General features: G+C 35.9%; 3 protein-coding genes across 4 annotated transcripts in view; 1 reads left to right on the forward strand and 2 right to left on the reverse strand.

Annotated features, from left to right (window-relative positions):
- Positions 1-182: 182 nt before the first annotated feature.
- On the reverse strand, positions 183-4,983 carry terf1 (telomeric repeat binding factor (NIMA-interacting) 1). Its single transcript, XM_039666722.2, has 10 exons — positions 4,747-4,983; positions 4,515-4,616; positions 3,671-3,795; positions 2,957-3,043; positions 2,730-2,879; positions 2,273-2,382; positions 2,003-2,041; positions 1,119-1,210; positions 588-658; positions 183-344 (listed from the first exon to the last, which is right to left on the reverse strand). The coding sequence occupies exons 1-10, from the start codon at positions 4,919-4,921 to the stop codon at positions 183-185; spliced, it is 1,113 nt and encodes a 370-aa protein (XP_039522656.2). The 5' UTR covers positions 4,922-4,983.
- An 84-nt stretch (positions 4,984-5,067) lies between these two features.
- The window catches only part of trpa1b (transient receptor potential cation channel, subfamily A, member 1b), a 191,375-nt gene continuing 180,247 nt past the window's right edge, over positions 5,068-16,195 (forward strand). Inside the window, exons 1-3 of one of the 2 annotated variants that reach the window (XM_089125692.1) lie at positions 5,068-5,238; positions 6,642-6,704; positions 7,063-7,130. The gene's annotated coding sequence lies outside the window, so the exon portion shown is untranslated. Of the gene's footprint in view, positions 5,239-6,084; positions 6,353-6,641; positions 6,705-7,062; positions 7,131-16,195 lie in introns of those variants that run through there. The other variant, XM_089125693.1, reaches the window with a different exon arrangement.
- Positions 8,236-16,195, reverse strand: part of kcnb2b (potassium voltage-gated channel subfamily B member 2b) — a 118,109-nt gene continuing 110,149 nt past the window's right edge. Inside the window, exon 3 of the mRNA XM_039666721.2 lies at positions 8,236-13,006. Within this exon, the coding sequence (XP_039522655.2) occupies positions 11,078-13,006 (1,929 nt within the window). The 3' untranslated portion in view covers positions 8,236-11,077. The remainder of the gene's footprint in view (positions 13,007-16,195) is intronic.

Raw genomic sequence — 16,195 nt, forward strand, 5'->3', positions numbered from 1 at the left:
AAACGAAACACTTGAATGTTACCACACTATTCATCATGAACACTGTTCTGCAAAATAGCATTTTTGAACTTTTAATTAATTAAAAAAAAAAAAAAAACATTGCTGAATTTGAAATTAAAGCTTAAATAATGCAACCTTAATAGACTAGTTAAGGTATAAAAAAAAAAAAAAACAGCAGCAGCTCAGAAGTCCTGTCCCTTACGCTTCAGGGTTCTCCATCTGTCCTTAAGGTTAACACCGGTGCGGTTTTCAAACTCAAAGTCATTCAGGATCGTGCTCCAGTTGCCTTCCCCGTGTTTCTTCACACCCGTTTTCAGCATCCGATCTTCTATCGCTGTCCATTTCTGAAACACACAAACATTGATGCTGTTTGTATGTTCATATACTTGTGCTGTGTACACACGTTTGTAAGACTATCTTTGTTAAGCCATTCATTGGTATAATGCAATCTCTAGCCCCTTACCCTAATCATATATTTTTTATCATAATTTCCAATGCCCACAGAAGAATTTGTTGTATGAATATCAGCAACATGCAATATATCATATAAGATAACCACACACGCACACATTTTCAGAGTAACTCACCCTCCTGGTTTTGCTCGTCGCACTAACATTGCTTTGTAATTCTGAAGGGCTACTACTTCTCCTAGAAATCTCTGTGTGGATAAAAAAAAAAAAAAAGTTTTAATGTTTAATGTAGATTTATAAATGGAATGAGTTGTTCCAAACCCATTATGTTATTTCTACGGAACACAAAAATAGAAGTTTGAAGAAATGTGCATTTGTAAATAATAATGATGTTTTATGACACTTAATACAAATCATCTGTGAAAATAGTGAATATGAACTTCTGTATTGAAAAGATCTACAGTATGTATTTTTCTCATGGAAAAATAACAGGTTTGGAACACCACGAGAGCAAGCAAACTTTTGTCAATATTCCTTTAAAGGGTTAGTTCACTCCACAATTAAATCTGTCATTAACTACTTGCCCTCATGTCATTAATGCCCTCAATTAATGACAGAAATTACAGATTTTGGGTGAACTAACCCTTTAATAACATACAGTAAAACAATATCAAACCTTAAAAAAAAATCCATTGGTTGAGAACTTACTGCAAATGGAGGTTCTCTTGGTTCGCTCTTTCTTAGCAGTGTCTGGTTTCCACGGGTCACAAGTTTGTTTGGAAAGAAGTTTCCTTTTGTGTCTGTGACGAATACAGAATTGTCAATTTTATGTTTTTAATTTGTTTTCAATCATTAAAGCAATTAGTATAAAAGCAACTACAAGTTAGTATGAGTGATAAAAAATAAGGTGACATCATATGCCAGCTCCATTTTTTGATGATTTGTCACACAAATAATTTCGATTATTTTTTATCTGTTGTGTCACTTACAGTGTAAGCCTCCTTTAACTTAGAACCATACATAATGATAAAACCCATAATATAAATAGGCCTATATAAATTTACTTAAATGCAGTGCAATTTCACACATTTGGATGACAAAACCTGAAAATGTAAAATTGACAACCATTTTGGTTATCTCAAATAAATGTGATTAGATTGAATAACCATGATCAGTGGATTAACCAATAGCAACAGTGTTAGTCAGTATGGTGACTCTTAAGGCCTGTTCACACCAAGACCGATAACTATAAACATAACCATAACTATATTAGCGTCCACACGAGCAGATGATAACAGTTTCTATTAAGGGTGCTGCAGTTTTGTCGTCTGCCGCTTTAAATGCTCTGGCTCTTTAAAGCAGAAAGCATTCTGATTGGCTGGTAAGCTGATAAGATGGAAGGCATTGTTCTGAAAGTGATTCCAACAATATCGTTTCTCTGTTCTGTTTTTGTTAAAACTGTGGAATCTGCAATTATTTTATAATTAGAAAAATGTATCTATATGTTTATCATTCTTTGTGTGAAAGGGCCTTTAAAATTCATATATTGTTATAAGGAATGCAGCTGTAGAAATAACATTCGAGGCCCTCACCTCATATTTAGCACCAGTTGATCCTCCTGTGCCTCATTTCTGTATGGAAACACCAGCACCAAATAAATAAAGTAATAACTAAACATACATTTTCAGTTGAAATGTACATCATTTCATCACAAATCCACAAAAGTCTCTACAATTACAGATTTGACTTTAGAACAAAAAGGCATATATATATATATATATGACCAAAAATGAAATGTTATTTTATTCTAATCAAAGACATCAGCAGTTTAAAAATGTTGTCGATGAGAAAGATGATTTTACTCTTCTGTTTTAATTGACTCTGGGCTGGATGGGATCCTCTCGCTTCTGTCCTGTTCAGATAATGTTTTCTCCGATCTCTCATGACGTGCTTCAACTACTTTTGATGCTGCCTAAAACACACATATACAGGTGATGAAAATTCACATTTCTTGTAATAAGCAGCAAAACACAGTCAAAGTACCCCATTAGCGGCAAACATGACTGCATATTCAATGTGTTGCCTTTACTTTACTTTTCTTAGGGGGTTATTGAGGGTGAAGCCAACAGCAACATTTCAGTACCCCCATAGAAACACCACAATTCTAAGAGATCATTAGGCACATTCACATTACGGTGAAACCACAGTCAATGAAGCCCATTAGCACTGGGATTCTCTTTCCCACAGGATGTAGCACACAAATCAGACAGTTTGTCTTGGATCAGTTTTTTTGTATGTAAAACAAAAAAGGCCTCATACTTCCAGTAAGAAAACGGAGGAACTTTCCAGGCTGAATGCGTCGAGGAACACGTCAACGTTCTCCAACAGCTGGTTGAAAGTGAGGTTCATCAGAAGCGGACCAAATGCATCTTTCTTACTCACAATGGCGGTAAGCTTTCCTTGTAGTTTCTAAGACACACACACAATGATGTTAATTTGCTGCATTGTAAGAAAAGCATGTTAAACTGTTACAGGTAAATGCCCACCTCGGGTATTTCGGTCTCTTTTTCCAGCCACTGCAGGGTTTCCTTTGCCAACTTTAAATTCCCTTTGTTCACACACACAGCGACAGACTTGGACACAATAAAAATACCGTTACAAGTCACTATGAAATCAAAATTCCAATATTTCATGATTTGGGTTTGTCAGTGTTTTTTTATTAGAGGTCGACTGATTTTGCCAATTAATCTTCACCGATAAACCAATTGCTGGAACAATAAGTTCAGCACAGATTTTTCCAGGTTGCTGTAGAGGCTGAGAAGCATCCACTGTTAATATAAAATATGCAAACTATATTATTAGTAATATAAATTATATTTAACATAATAAAGTTCAGCACTATTTAATGTGTTGTATCTGTTTTTATTCAGTATCCATTTTATTTCAGTATCCAACTGAAAAACTATCGGTTGATTTATCGGCCAGCATGGTCCAACCTAGTTATTGTAGGTGGTTAAATCCATTATCGGTCGACCTATATTATTAATTATAAAGGATTTATCTGTGAACATAATTTATAACATATACATTTTATTCAATCAATTCCTGATGGACAAAATCAAGCCCCGCCCTACATTTTTCTTGTTCAAGAAGATGTCTCACTCTTATACATATATGTCCCAATAAAATCCAAACTTCTGTTTCATGCTGACTTTAAACCTACTAAATCCCTACAATGGTAAACAACTCTCTATACGTACCTGAACAATCAGTAGCGTTTTGATCTTAGCGTGTAAATCTGCATCTGCCACTTCCTTTAATGTCTCCCAAATCGGCAGCGCTGACATCAAGGGAGTGATTTGAGTATAGCGATCATAATGGACATCTTAAAAACACAACACAACATATGATGGTTAAGTGTGAAAGTTTCAGACCAGCGCACTTGAACCTTTCATGTACCTTTCTTTATATTTAGAAAACATAAACGGTCAAATGTATATTTTTAATACATTTTCTTTATCATATATGGATTAATGTGTGTGAAAATGTATTAAAAGTAATATAAATATGATTCAAAATTCGAAATAAATAATACATTGAACAGTAAAGAACTATAGTGAATAGAAAAAATAATGTAATAAATAAATAAATAGTAAAAAAATACACATACATACATATGTATGTCTATATATCTATATATTATATATATACATACATATGTATCTATTTATATCTATCTATATATTTTTTTCTTCACAGTATAAATCGGTCCTTAATATATCAAAATATATAGCAGTGCAGTCTTTAAAAAATATTTAGAATGGGGGTTGAACACATTTGAGGATCCGTGGCATCTAAATGATTGAAAAATCCGGCTCTAGTCTAGACAAAAAAGATTATAATAAAAGCACTCAAATTTTCACCATATGGACTGAGATAACCCTGCATTTTGGAGTTATATCACACAGCTGTATAATTTCGTGGTATTATTGAAAATGACTGTGTGTGAAGCCCTATATTTCTTGTAATAAAAACATTTAAACCAAAGTATAATGTTTTCTGCCACATACAAATGGCTAATTATATAACTGTAAGTTGCATTACCCAGTTGTTCCCCATCTATCACTCTGGCAAGGAGGCAGCAGATCGTTCTCTGAGAGGAAGGATCTGACCTGTGGGAACATGACTCGAGTTCATCCACCAAAGCTGAGGAGAACACAATACAACAAATGAGAAGGCAATATTAGACATTTATAATACAAGTGCGTTAAGCAATGAACGCACCTAGGGGAATAAATTCCTTAGGGGAATTAAAAAAACAACAACATTTTCTTACCTTCAAATATTTTTAAAGCTTTATGAAACTCCGGACCAGATCTTGCCTTGAAGTGCCGACATAGTGTCGCGAAATAATAGTCGACCATCCATGTTTGAACAACATTGTCGACTTCAACTACATTCGTTTTTTCAGTTGAGCTCGAGATCTCATGAGACGCAAACTCCGTATCCATGTTGTTTATGCAGAACACCGAAATAACAACAAACGTTCCCGCCAACTGTTCTGCGGGAGGAGTTTATGACATGGTCTGGCCACAGCGCCCCCTACCGGCGCGGAAGAAACATCATGAGCGACTTTTTGACGTGGGTAGTGAACAACAGCTTTCATTTCTCACAATATCACAATTTAATTAACACTTTTGTGAATTTTATAGCACTTTGCTTTGGTCTGATTTTTTCCGTGTCCCCAGTTAGGCCTATTCACTAACTTCCACAATGAAACAAATCATCATCATCATTCATTTTGTCACGAAAAATAGCAACGACACCTGTAAGTAACGTTAGCCAATTAGCAATGTATTTGATGAATTCTGTGATTGTGATGTGTTGTGGTTGCTGGTTTTTCTTAATCTAAAATATTACATTGTGTTTGATAAAATTGCAGAAACTGGTATTATCAACTTTTTTATAAGAATTGACCATCATGCAAGTTAACATTCCTTACTGGTTGGCCTGGTTTGGCTACTTATCTTATTACGTATATAATGGTGTTAATTATATAAATGGCCTACTATAATTTCTATCATATTAATTTTCTTATCCGTGTGTAAATAATCATCCAATACCTAATTAATAAAATTATATTTTCAACATAATCATTCCCATTGCTAGAACTCATATGAACTCATATATATGTATATTATTAATTGATATATAATTGATATACTGTACAAATATATAAACTAAATAAAAATAAGAAGGGAGTGTTCACAAAAAAATAAATAAATCATTTAATCCCCCTTAAATTGTTCTAAACATGTATTTAGTTTCTTTCTTCTGTTGAAAACAAACAAAAAGAAAGCCCAAACAGTTTTGACAAACAGTCAATGGCTACTGTCAACTGTGCGGTTACCAACATTCTTTAAAATATCTTCTTTTGTGTTCAACTGAAGAAAGAAACTCATACAGGTTTTAAACAACATGGGTGAGTAAATGATGACAGAATTTTACTTTTTGGGTGACCTGTCCCTTTAATGACTTATCAGTTTTTAAAATCCTTTTATTAATTGAGTGACAGTGATGTTGGAAGAAAACATTAACATCAAATGTGCAGTTAAAATGTTCTACTAAGTAATTTCCTTCACTCCTAAGTATTTATAAATAATAGATTTCACCTTTACTCCCTGAAAGAAAAATCTGTGTGGCGAATAAACCAACACTAGGTGTCACTGTCAGACTAGTTCAACCCCATGAACACGTTGCTTGCTATCTTGAACCCTGTTATTAGATGACTAAAGCAGTTCAGCTGTGTGTGGAATTCACTTATAACTGCTATATGCCAGATTTTGTTAAATTTTAGTAAAAGCAGAATACAAATTTGCACAAAATCAATAATATAGCTTCAAAACTTCTAACTTCTAAAATTGCTTCAAAAATTCTTTAAGGTATTTCTTTAAATTATTTTTTCTTTGAAAAAACTCTACACTTTTCCTCCTATATTCCCCAAAGGAAAAGCACCCTTAAGCAAGCGGGTGGAATGTAGGCTGTATTTGATCAAGCTTGTCATTCATGATACCACCTATTTTCTATTAATTTTGGATTGACAAAGTTATTAAACAAGAAAAACATTCCTGCTTTTGTCTCAGGCTGTGAAACCTCAGAAGAAATTACGTTCGATTTCATGTCAGTCATGTAAACATGTTTATTGTCTTTTGTTGTTCCTACATCTTTCAGAAAATACACCCAAGAGCAAGGATAGGAGGCATCTGAACAGTTCTGTTCAAAAGTTTGCTGTCGGTAAGATGTTTTCATATTATAATCAATAAGATGTTTTTAAATTAATGATGTAATATTTTGAATTATTATTAACTGTTTCTATTTTAAAATATTTTAAAATGTCATTTATTTCTGAGATGATGCAAATCTGAATTTTCAGTATCATTTCTTCAGTCTTTCTTCAGTGTCACATCATCCTTCAGAAATAATTCTATGCTGATTTGGTGCTCAAGGAACATTTCTTATTATTATCAATGTTGAAAACTATTGTGAGGCCTAATATTTTTGTGGAAAACTGATTTTTTTTTTTTTGCATGCATGTTCCTGTTTTGCAAGCTAAGTTATGTAATTTTTTGCAATTTTATGCATATATTTGCAGTTTTTCTGTACTATGAAGAGGAAAAGGCTTGAATAAAGACAGCAGGACATGGAAGGTGCAGAACACAAGTGAGTTATTTACACATTTATTTGATATCCTGCATATGCTAGTAGACTTAACATAGACAATGCGGTTTATTTTACAGAAATGTTGACACACATGTACCATGACAAAGTTTTCTGTGATCACATAATTGTACAGACTACTACATGCATTCAAAGATGCTGATATGTGCAGAAACAGTCTGCAGTGTAAAGGTGTCTACGGACATTGAGATACAAGATAACATTTAAACAAACAAAAAACAGAAAAGAAGAGGCAGTGAGAGGAGAGAAATACAGTGTAGCAGATATGCATGGGAGAACAGGCTATGACACATGGATGAAACATTCATATTGAACCTCGCTTTCAAACAAACAAAAAAGAAACGAAAACACACGCTTGCCAAGACAATATATCACACATGATCATGTAATGAGAAACATGCTTGTTCACAGTCCATCAGCTGTTAGAATTCATTTTACTGTTTACACATGAGCAAATTCACACAGACACAAATCCCTTTGCATCTACTGCTCCCATAAAGGCTCATGGGAGATGCTTCTATAGTCATATGATGACATGCTACAGGTAAAAAGCAGGTGATTGCCTGGTGTTTGAGTTATGAAGAAAACAGAAAGTTTAACAGTACTGACTTTGAGCCCCACTCATTTGCCTTGATTCAACAGGTGCTAAATGGCGTGAAACTTTTATTTGTGCAATATTTGAATCGGAACTGTAATTATGAAATGCTGCAGCACACACGAGAGTCTGCTGTTGACAGATAAATACAGTATATTGGGATACCAATTAACAAGATATGATATGTTCAAATGATCAAGGCCCTGAAATTGAATTTCTGAGCATATGCAAGCACTTATATGATATAGGACAGCATTTCATCTTGCTTAAAGGGATAGTTACTCCAAAAAAGGAAAGTGCCATCATTTATGCATCCTCATGTTTTCTCGCAAAAGATATTTTGAAGAATGTTTCAACAGTTTTATAATGAAAGTCATTGGGGTCCAAAACAACACTGAACCCAGTTTACTTTCATTGTTAGGACAAAATATCTTTGTTTGGAAAGACATGGGGGATGAATAAATGACAGAATTTTCCGCTTTTTTTTTGTTGTTGTTGTTGAACTATTCCTTGTTGATGTGTATACGGTACTGAGGAAATTGTAGAAGATTTAACATGCTGAAAAGATATCTTGCTCTGAAATCAAATTCCATTCATTTATCATAACAGAGGTGCCTACAGGCAGTGCTAGCCAGGCACAAAACTGGTAACAAAACTTCATTCATCTTACCCTCGATAATTATCTCCACATAATATTTGGACACTTGTGTGAACGCCATTGAATTTGATACAAAATATCACACCAAGTAGAATTTGCATGCTCCTCTTCTCAACTTTTCTTGATTTTTCAAAGGGATTGAGTCACTTTTGAGTACATTTTCCTTCTAGTATTTGACAACCATAAAGTGTCCCAATTTTGAAACCTAACCCGTCTTTTTGTAAAACGTTTTGCTTTAAAAGTGTGCTTGTGCTATGTATCTTTAAATAAATGCCACTTCATTTGATATTTTGTTAAAAATTCATACATTTTGACCAAATATTTTTGGGGGGCCGTTGTATATATGAGGCATAATAAAGCACAGCAGGGAAGCTGACCGTCCTGTGGGAATGCATGAGATGGGCCATTATTCAACAGTCTGTCAACCAAATTAGGCATGTGATGACATTCTTTTTAAAAACAAGGACAACAAAAGAAACAAGCCGATGCTTTCTTTTAAATGAGGAAAACGTAGACATCCACCATATTAGAAGATTGGTGTCGTAGAAAACCTGAGAACTTAATATTACGCATATCTATTACTTAAAGACCTGATTTTTTTTCCCCCTATAAAAAGTATAATTTTCTGTACAGTGCTATATGAACAAAGCCAACTTATTTGTAGCCTTCTCATAAATGTTTATGAACAGGCACGTGTCATTTAAACCACCCTATGGCAGGAAATTGTGGTCGTGCAGAATTTTGGTTTAGAAAAAATAGAACCACTGTCAGCATTAATTAATAAAACATAAAATACTTTTCAGGAGCCCATTAAATTATTTCACAAGTTTGTTTTTCATATTTGTTTGTAGACATTTATAAAAGACCCTCCTGGTCGATTTTGTCAAGAGAATCTTGTTTGAAGAGTATAACCCGAGTGATTCTGACAGCAACGCAGTGTTTTTGTAAAACGACAAATCTTTTTTTGAGTGGTAACACTGATATTTTAAATATTAAAGATATATCATCTGAAAAATACAATTGAAGTCTCTGCCTGTACACTTACAAATCCATTAGACTGTAAATAAAGTGCCACAATTCTTGGCCTGCATAGATTGCAGTATGCTGTATTGCACTTTCCACTATAGGGTAACCGCGAGAGCCAGCTGAAGTCTTGAGTTCCTCCTCCTGGTCTTTTCTCTATCTTGATTCGGCCTATTCAGATCTCTCCAAACACAATGTACATTTTGAACAATCAGCCAACTGCCATGCCAAAGCAAGTAATATACATATACTTCCAGCAATCTTGAAATAAAGGCAACATAAAATTAATATTTTCTCAGGTGACAGGAATAAAAAAAAAAAAAAAACTTGGCCAGATGATAATACATAGGCCTAACTCAAAAGAAAAATAAATATTCTTCAATACTTAGTAAAACTGGACAAATGTGAGTTTCCGTTAAGAAATGACACCACATCTGTATCTGAATGATACAGAAGTGGTGAAATATGGATAATAATGAAACAACTCATGTGAAAAATTAACTGTAGTGCCATTTACACCACTGTACTCTTGTCAAATAGAAAAAAAGAAAAAAATTTGATGTCTGTGTAAAGTATTGGTCCTTTTGATAAACCAAGAGGTTTTTACAGTAGTTTTAAAAGGGAAATGTGTGAACAATATTTCTAGGTTTTAATGACCAGAATGACCAGAGGTTTTAATGATTTGATCATTGACTAATTGTATCTAAATCAACTCTTTGCTGTGCTATGGTATATTTGAGTATGTAAAGATAAGTTAAGTCTTACATACCTGCTGTAACCATGTGTTTGTATGATGCATGTTTGAACTTAAAAGCAGGTTATTAAGCTTGTTTTTTTTTTTTTTTGAAAGAAGCTATCACGATACATAAGTAAATAAATAATTAGCATTTTTATCTACTGTATATTATCTGATTGCTATTCTCTTTTGGCAACTATAGGTGTGTATGCAACTTTAATATCAAGAAGAAAGAGCAATCCATCTGGTCATTGAATCAAGATTTTGATGCTGCTAATTTGAGTACCAAACCAAAAATTATCAAACGAAAAAAAAAAAAAAATCCCTAAATAAATATGTGATATTATAGACCATTCCTAAACCGTAACACAAAACACATCTGCATTAGGTACACATTGCTTTTCTAAAGAAAGTCATGATATGTTTCAATACGTCGCTACTTTGCAGCTCACTATTCACAGTCTTTGATGATAAATTCCCTCTTTAAAACAGAAAAAAAGGCTAACAAAAAAACCCTTTTGATATCTACTTTGCCCTCTGTGCATTTTCATAGCTGTAGTCTCTATATTTACCGTGGAGTGCTCTCAGCAAACTAAGCACCGTAAAACAGCTTTGTTAATATGCATGCTCATGTTCTGACAGTCTCTATAAAATGATAAAACAAGTGAAAAGGTAAAATGTACAGGTAGGTCAACGATGTCCTCATTGTTTGGTAAATACATTCTAAACAAGCCTCTAGTTTGCACCCACATTCTCCAGGTCTCATCTGCAAGAACTGCAGTCTCGTTTGCGCTATTGACAATAACACAATTACAAGGGACTTTTCATGCCATGCAAAAATATCTTTCAGACCAGACCACATCTGCGTGCCTTTTCTCCCCCAGTGCGCTCCATTCTGTCCAAATGTCAGGCCACAGTCACATCCCGGTTTCGCAAGATGGCGAGTGATTGCCGTCCCCTGGCATTAGATGGATCTCCGGCGTAAACATGTGGTTCTCCATCTTGTGTTCAGTTTGGTTGGAGTCTGGCTTTTCCTCCTCATTACCGCTGACTACACCGACAGTGCAGTTCTGCGCTGCTAGTTTGGGTGAGGAGATGGCTGCGGAAGCCACTTCCATTTGGTTCTGTTCCTCATGGTACTCCTGTTCCTCCAGGTTCCCCAGAAGCAGTGCCGTCTCACCAGGATGGTATCTGCCGGCCAGCATCTTCGGAGAAAGAACCAAGCCTGTTATTGGGATACTACCCAGCGTCTCCGAATCCGAACAAAGAGGAGAGCACTCTCCTTCCGGGGAGTCATCTTCCAGAAGACTGTTGTTGACATCCTGTGGAGAAGAAGTGTTAGGCGGTGTCAGAGGAGCATCCTCTGGCGTTTCAATGAAGTTGACTTTGAGGACCTTTGTCTTCATTGGGTTTGTGCCACGAATGGAGCTTCTGATGTTCTCTACAATCTCGTTGAAGTTCTCACCATCAGTGTCTCGGTTGACAGTCCCAGGGTTCTCCGCGGGACTTATTTCAGAGGGGGTCAGCTGGCCGTGTTGGATATTCAGAGGTACTTTCGGTTGTCTTTGCTGAATTTGCTCTGCTGTGTAAGAAGGGCTGGATACCTTCTCACACTGTCCAAATTCAGCAGTGCAGCTTGCAAAGCTGTCAACGCTCGATATGCTTCTGACCTCTGTGATGGCTCTTTCCTTGGGTTGCCCCTCATTGGCAGTCGGGACTTCCTTCATCTCCAACTCTACCTCATGTTTTGACACGGCCACAGGTTGTGTGCTGTTGGTTGTGCTGAGATCCGAGAAGGACTGTGTCTTTGTCATCTGGTTATACATCTCCTCCAGTTTCTGAACGTTCAGACGCTGTGGACTAGGAGTTCTGACGTATTCCCGTGACCCGAGTTGGCCGCTGTCAGGAAACTTCTTGTCGAAGGATCTGAGGCTTGTATCCGAGGATGTGCGCTTTGGAATATCACACCGGCTCGGAGAAAGGTGGTTGTCCATTGGCTGTTTATCGTCGTTTTTGTCCACGGCAACGTCCATTAACTCCATGCTTCGTGCGAAGGCATCTTTCAAGTTCATTGAGACAATGCTTCCGTTCCTCTTAGCTCGTTCTAAGGCCTCTCTTCTCTTGATGGCTTTCTCCTGTCGTTTCTGCTCCTTGTAGAACTCTGAGAAGTTATTCACAATAATAGGGATGGGTAAGGCAATGACCAGCACTCCAGCAATGCAGCAAAGTCCACCAACTATTTTGCCAAGCAGAGTCTGTGGGTAAATATCTCCATAGCCCACCGTTGTCATGGTGATTGTAGCCCACCAAAATGAAGCTGGGATGCTGGTAAATTTGGTGGCATCCTCATCCTTCTCGGCAAAGAAGACCAAACTTGAGAATATCATGATTCCCATGGCTAAGAACAATATGAGTAAGCCGAGCTCATTGTAGCTGCGCCTGAGGGTGAATCCAAGAGACTGCAGTCCTGTCGAATGTCTCGCCAACTTCAGAATCCTCAATATTCTCATGATGCGGAATATCTGTACCACCCTCCTCACGTTCTGGAACTGCAGCACACTTTTGTTCGACTCGGTCAGAAAAATAGTGACGTAGTAGGGTAATATAGCTAACAAGTCAATGACATTTAGTGGCCCTTTGAAGAATTTCCACTTGTTTGGTGATGACAGGAAGCGCAGGAGATACTCCATTGTAAACCATGCAATACACACGGCTTCAACGTGAGCGAGTTGAGGATTGTCATTGGCTTGGCCAAATTCGTCTGTGACTTGGAGTTCGGGCAAGGTGTTCAGGGACAGTGCAACTGTTGAAAGAACGATGAATAGAATGGATATGATGGCCAATATCTGCAAGAGAAAGAAAAAAAAAAGCTTAAGTTATTATGATTTTTATTTTATTTTGTTTGACATTCTTGGATCATTATGCAAAATGTACAATGAATCTTAAGATCTAAAGATTTTGTGGAGTTTAATATGTTTAGTTAAATTGTGTAATCGCTTATACAACCGACAGAGGCAAAAACAAACAAACAAAGCCCCCCCCCCCCCCCTCTCTCTCTCTCTCTCTCTAATGGTTAATTTTATTTAAATCCTTAAATAATAACAAATCAATTTTTTCAGAGGGCATTTTAATATTATTTATATTATCTACAATATATTATTTAATTTTACACTAAAATTGATTTGTTTTTATTTAAGGATATTATTTAAATATTGTTGGCACCAAGAATCCAATTAAAGTTAAATAGTGACATGATTTGCCTTGAATTCATCATTTACATCTTCAAAAGCAATCACCAAACTTTCTTTTGCATGCCTGTTCGTGTGTACTTTATGCATTTTAAGCATCAAGACCAATTTCCCTGTTCCTATAATAACTCTGAAAAAATTAATAACATAAAAACCATTTTGCTCCGATAAGAGTCAGTCTCCATGCTTGTTCTGTTTGTGTGCCGTCGGTGGGACCGGAAACCATAAAAATAAGGTTTTAAATAAAACCGGCACAAAAATAGCATCCCATTTTTTTGATTACCTGTGTTAAAATGGACCTCAATGAAAGAGCGAGCATATGCCATGCATAACAAACATGGGCATGAATGAAGTGAGACAGCTCTCTGCCCGTAAATGGCTTCAGTAAATGAATGAGTGGGAGGATCAAGCGTGAGAAGACCTTCCTGCCCATATTGACCAACTGCAGGCTGAGCTTTTCCAGTAGGAGCAGATCGAAGACAACAGCCGTCCCTTCACCCACGTATCTCTCACTGCACCCTATCAGCTGAGAGTAGTTCATTCAACATGGATCATTTGTCACCCGTCCTCAAACTTTGTGAAATCATGGCCTTACCATGCTAGTCTAGTAAACAAAAGTATCGCTTTTTGCCTTTTTTAAAGGCAGTCTTGGCAATACTTTGTTCTCTCAATGATTGCTTTTTTTATTCTTTATTATTTTTATTTTTTTTATTATTAAGTCTGGCAATCCAGTGAAAGAGGGATTTGGTCATATGTAACTCGAGTCATCACATGGACTCCTGACGCACTGTGATAATGTTCTTTATCATGTATTCTTTTGTAATCTCCTGCATCTTCAGATGTTTTGCAAGATTACATTGATACGCAAACAAAATAAATACAGGTCTCAGCTTCAGAGCAAGTAGCATATTAAAATAATGTAATTTATAATTAAACGTCTAGAATGTCTGGCCCCTTTTGCATAATACTAAATGGTAAATAAATTATTTAAGTATCTAATATTAACTGATAAATGTAATTTATCTTCCTTTACAAATATTGATTTCTGGCCAATGTAAAACCACATGCTAATGCTCCATTTCCTGTGGTGAACCATGAGTCTATTACATGTACAGACCACACTGTAGTTGAAGCCGCTGTGTGTGCTGATGCGCCAAGTACACTGCAGCCGTTAACGTCAGACAGAAGGAGATTCACATCACCATATGGAAAGAAGCGTAAATGTATGAAGAATCATAGTTTACTGTAAAGCTACGTCTTAGTTTGTGCTTTTCTTGACCAAGCCAAGTGCTAATCAACATCTACTCTCGTGTAATGGAAATCATGCACAAGTAATAATGACTTGCTTTGGTATTTGGGAGGAAAAAAGACTAATAAATATATTTTTAATCTTCAGAAGTATCAAATTTTAATATAACCCCCCCCCCCCCCCAAAAAAAAAAACATTTAATATACATTATAATAAGTAATATTGTAAATATAAAAAATGGTTACACCTTTTTTGTTGCAGCAGATGAAAGGTGACTATTATTCTGAAGGCGGTCAAGAGAAGGTCTCCAGGAGTATTAGGGCTAATGAATCAAATCATTCCATGGCAGGCTTAGAACCTTTTATAAATGAGAGAAGGATTGATATTTATTACGAGAGAGTTCTCTCAATCATCTTTAGCGCAGTTCGGGTGATTCTGAAGGCTACATAGCTTTCTCTGACCTTGGCATGTCAGAGGAGTGAACAATCTCCTTTCTTTTGAAGAATTCTGTCAGGATCGTGCCACTAATGCAATCAAAAGCAAGTTTTCATTTAGGTCATTTTAAATTTTTACAGTAGTATGTAACATAGTCATTGCCTAAATGTATCTATAAAATCCCATTAAAAAGAGAACATACACCATTTTAAACAATAAGTAACTGACCTTTAAATAATCTCTGCATTAAAGCGAACGCTAATTTAAAATATTAAAATCGTTTTTTGGTCTGTGGAGGTCTGTGTGAGCACTCACTCTCTGGAACACAACAACCAAAACCAACAGGCTGGATAAACAGCAATCTTATTGAAGACGCTCTTTCTCTGTGAATTCACAACCCACACCACGCTTTTGAACAGTAGTGTATAAAATATTTTGTTTTAAAATATGCTGATTGTTAGGAAGTTTGTTCCAAAGTTTTGGTGCTAAATAGGAAAGAATCTACCGCCAGCAGTGGATTTTGATATTCTAGGTATCATCAATTGGCCAGAATTTTGAGATTGTAATAGATGTGATGGACTATAATGCGTTAAGAGCTCGCTCAAGTACTGGTGCGCTAAACCATTTAGGGCTTTGTAAGTAATCAGCAATATTTTTAAATGTATACGGTGTTTAATAGGGAGCCAATGCAGTGTTGACAGAACTGGGCTAATATGGTCATACTTCCTGGTTCTGGTAAGAACTCGAACTGCTGCGTTTTGGAACAGCTGTAGTTTGTTTATTAAGCGTGCAGGGCAACCACCCATAATAGCCTTACAATAATCTAGCCTTGATGTCATGAACGCATGAACTAACGTGTTTGCCTTTGTCATTGAGAGCATATGACGGAATTTATATATATTTTTCAGATGCAAAAATGCGTTTTTTACAGATACTAGACACGTGACTTTAAAATGAAAGAGCACACCCAGGTTCCTAACCAACGACGAAGACTTGACAGAGCAGCCACCAAGTGTTAGATAGTATTCTAGGTTAGTATGTGAGGACGTTTTTGTTCAATATTTAGAATATTTATTTTTTTAGAATTCAGTTGTAAGAAATTA

This window comes from Pimephales promelas, chromosome 22, assembly GCF_988280905.1.
Source record: "Pimephales promelas chromosome 22, fPimPro1.hap1.1, whole genome shotgun sequence".
Taxonomy (NCBI): domain Eukaryota; kingdom Metazoa; phylum Chordata; class Actinopteri; order Cypriniformes; family Leuciscidae; genus Pimephales; species Pimephales promelas.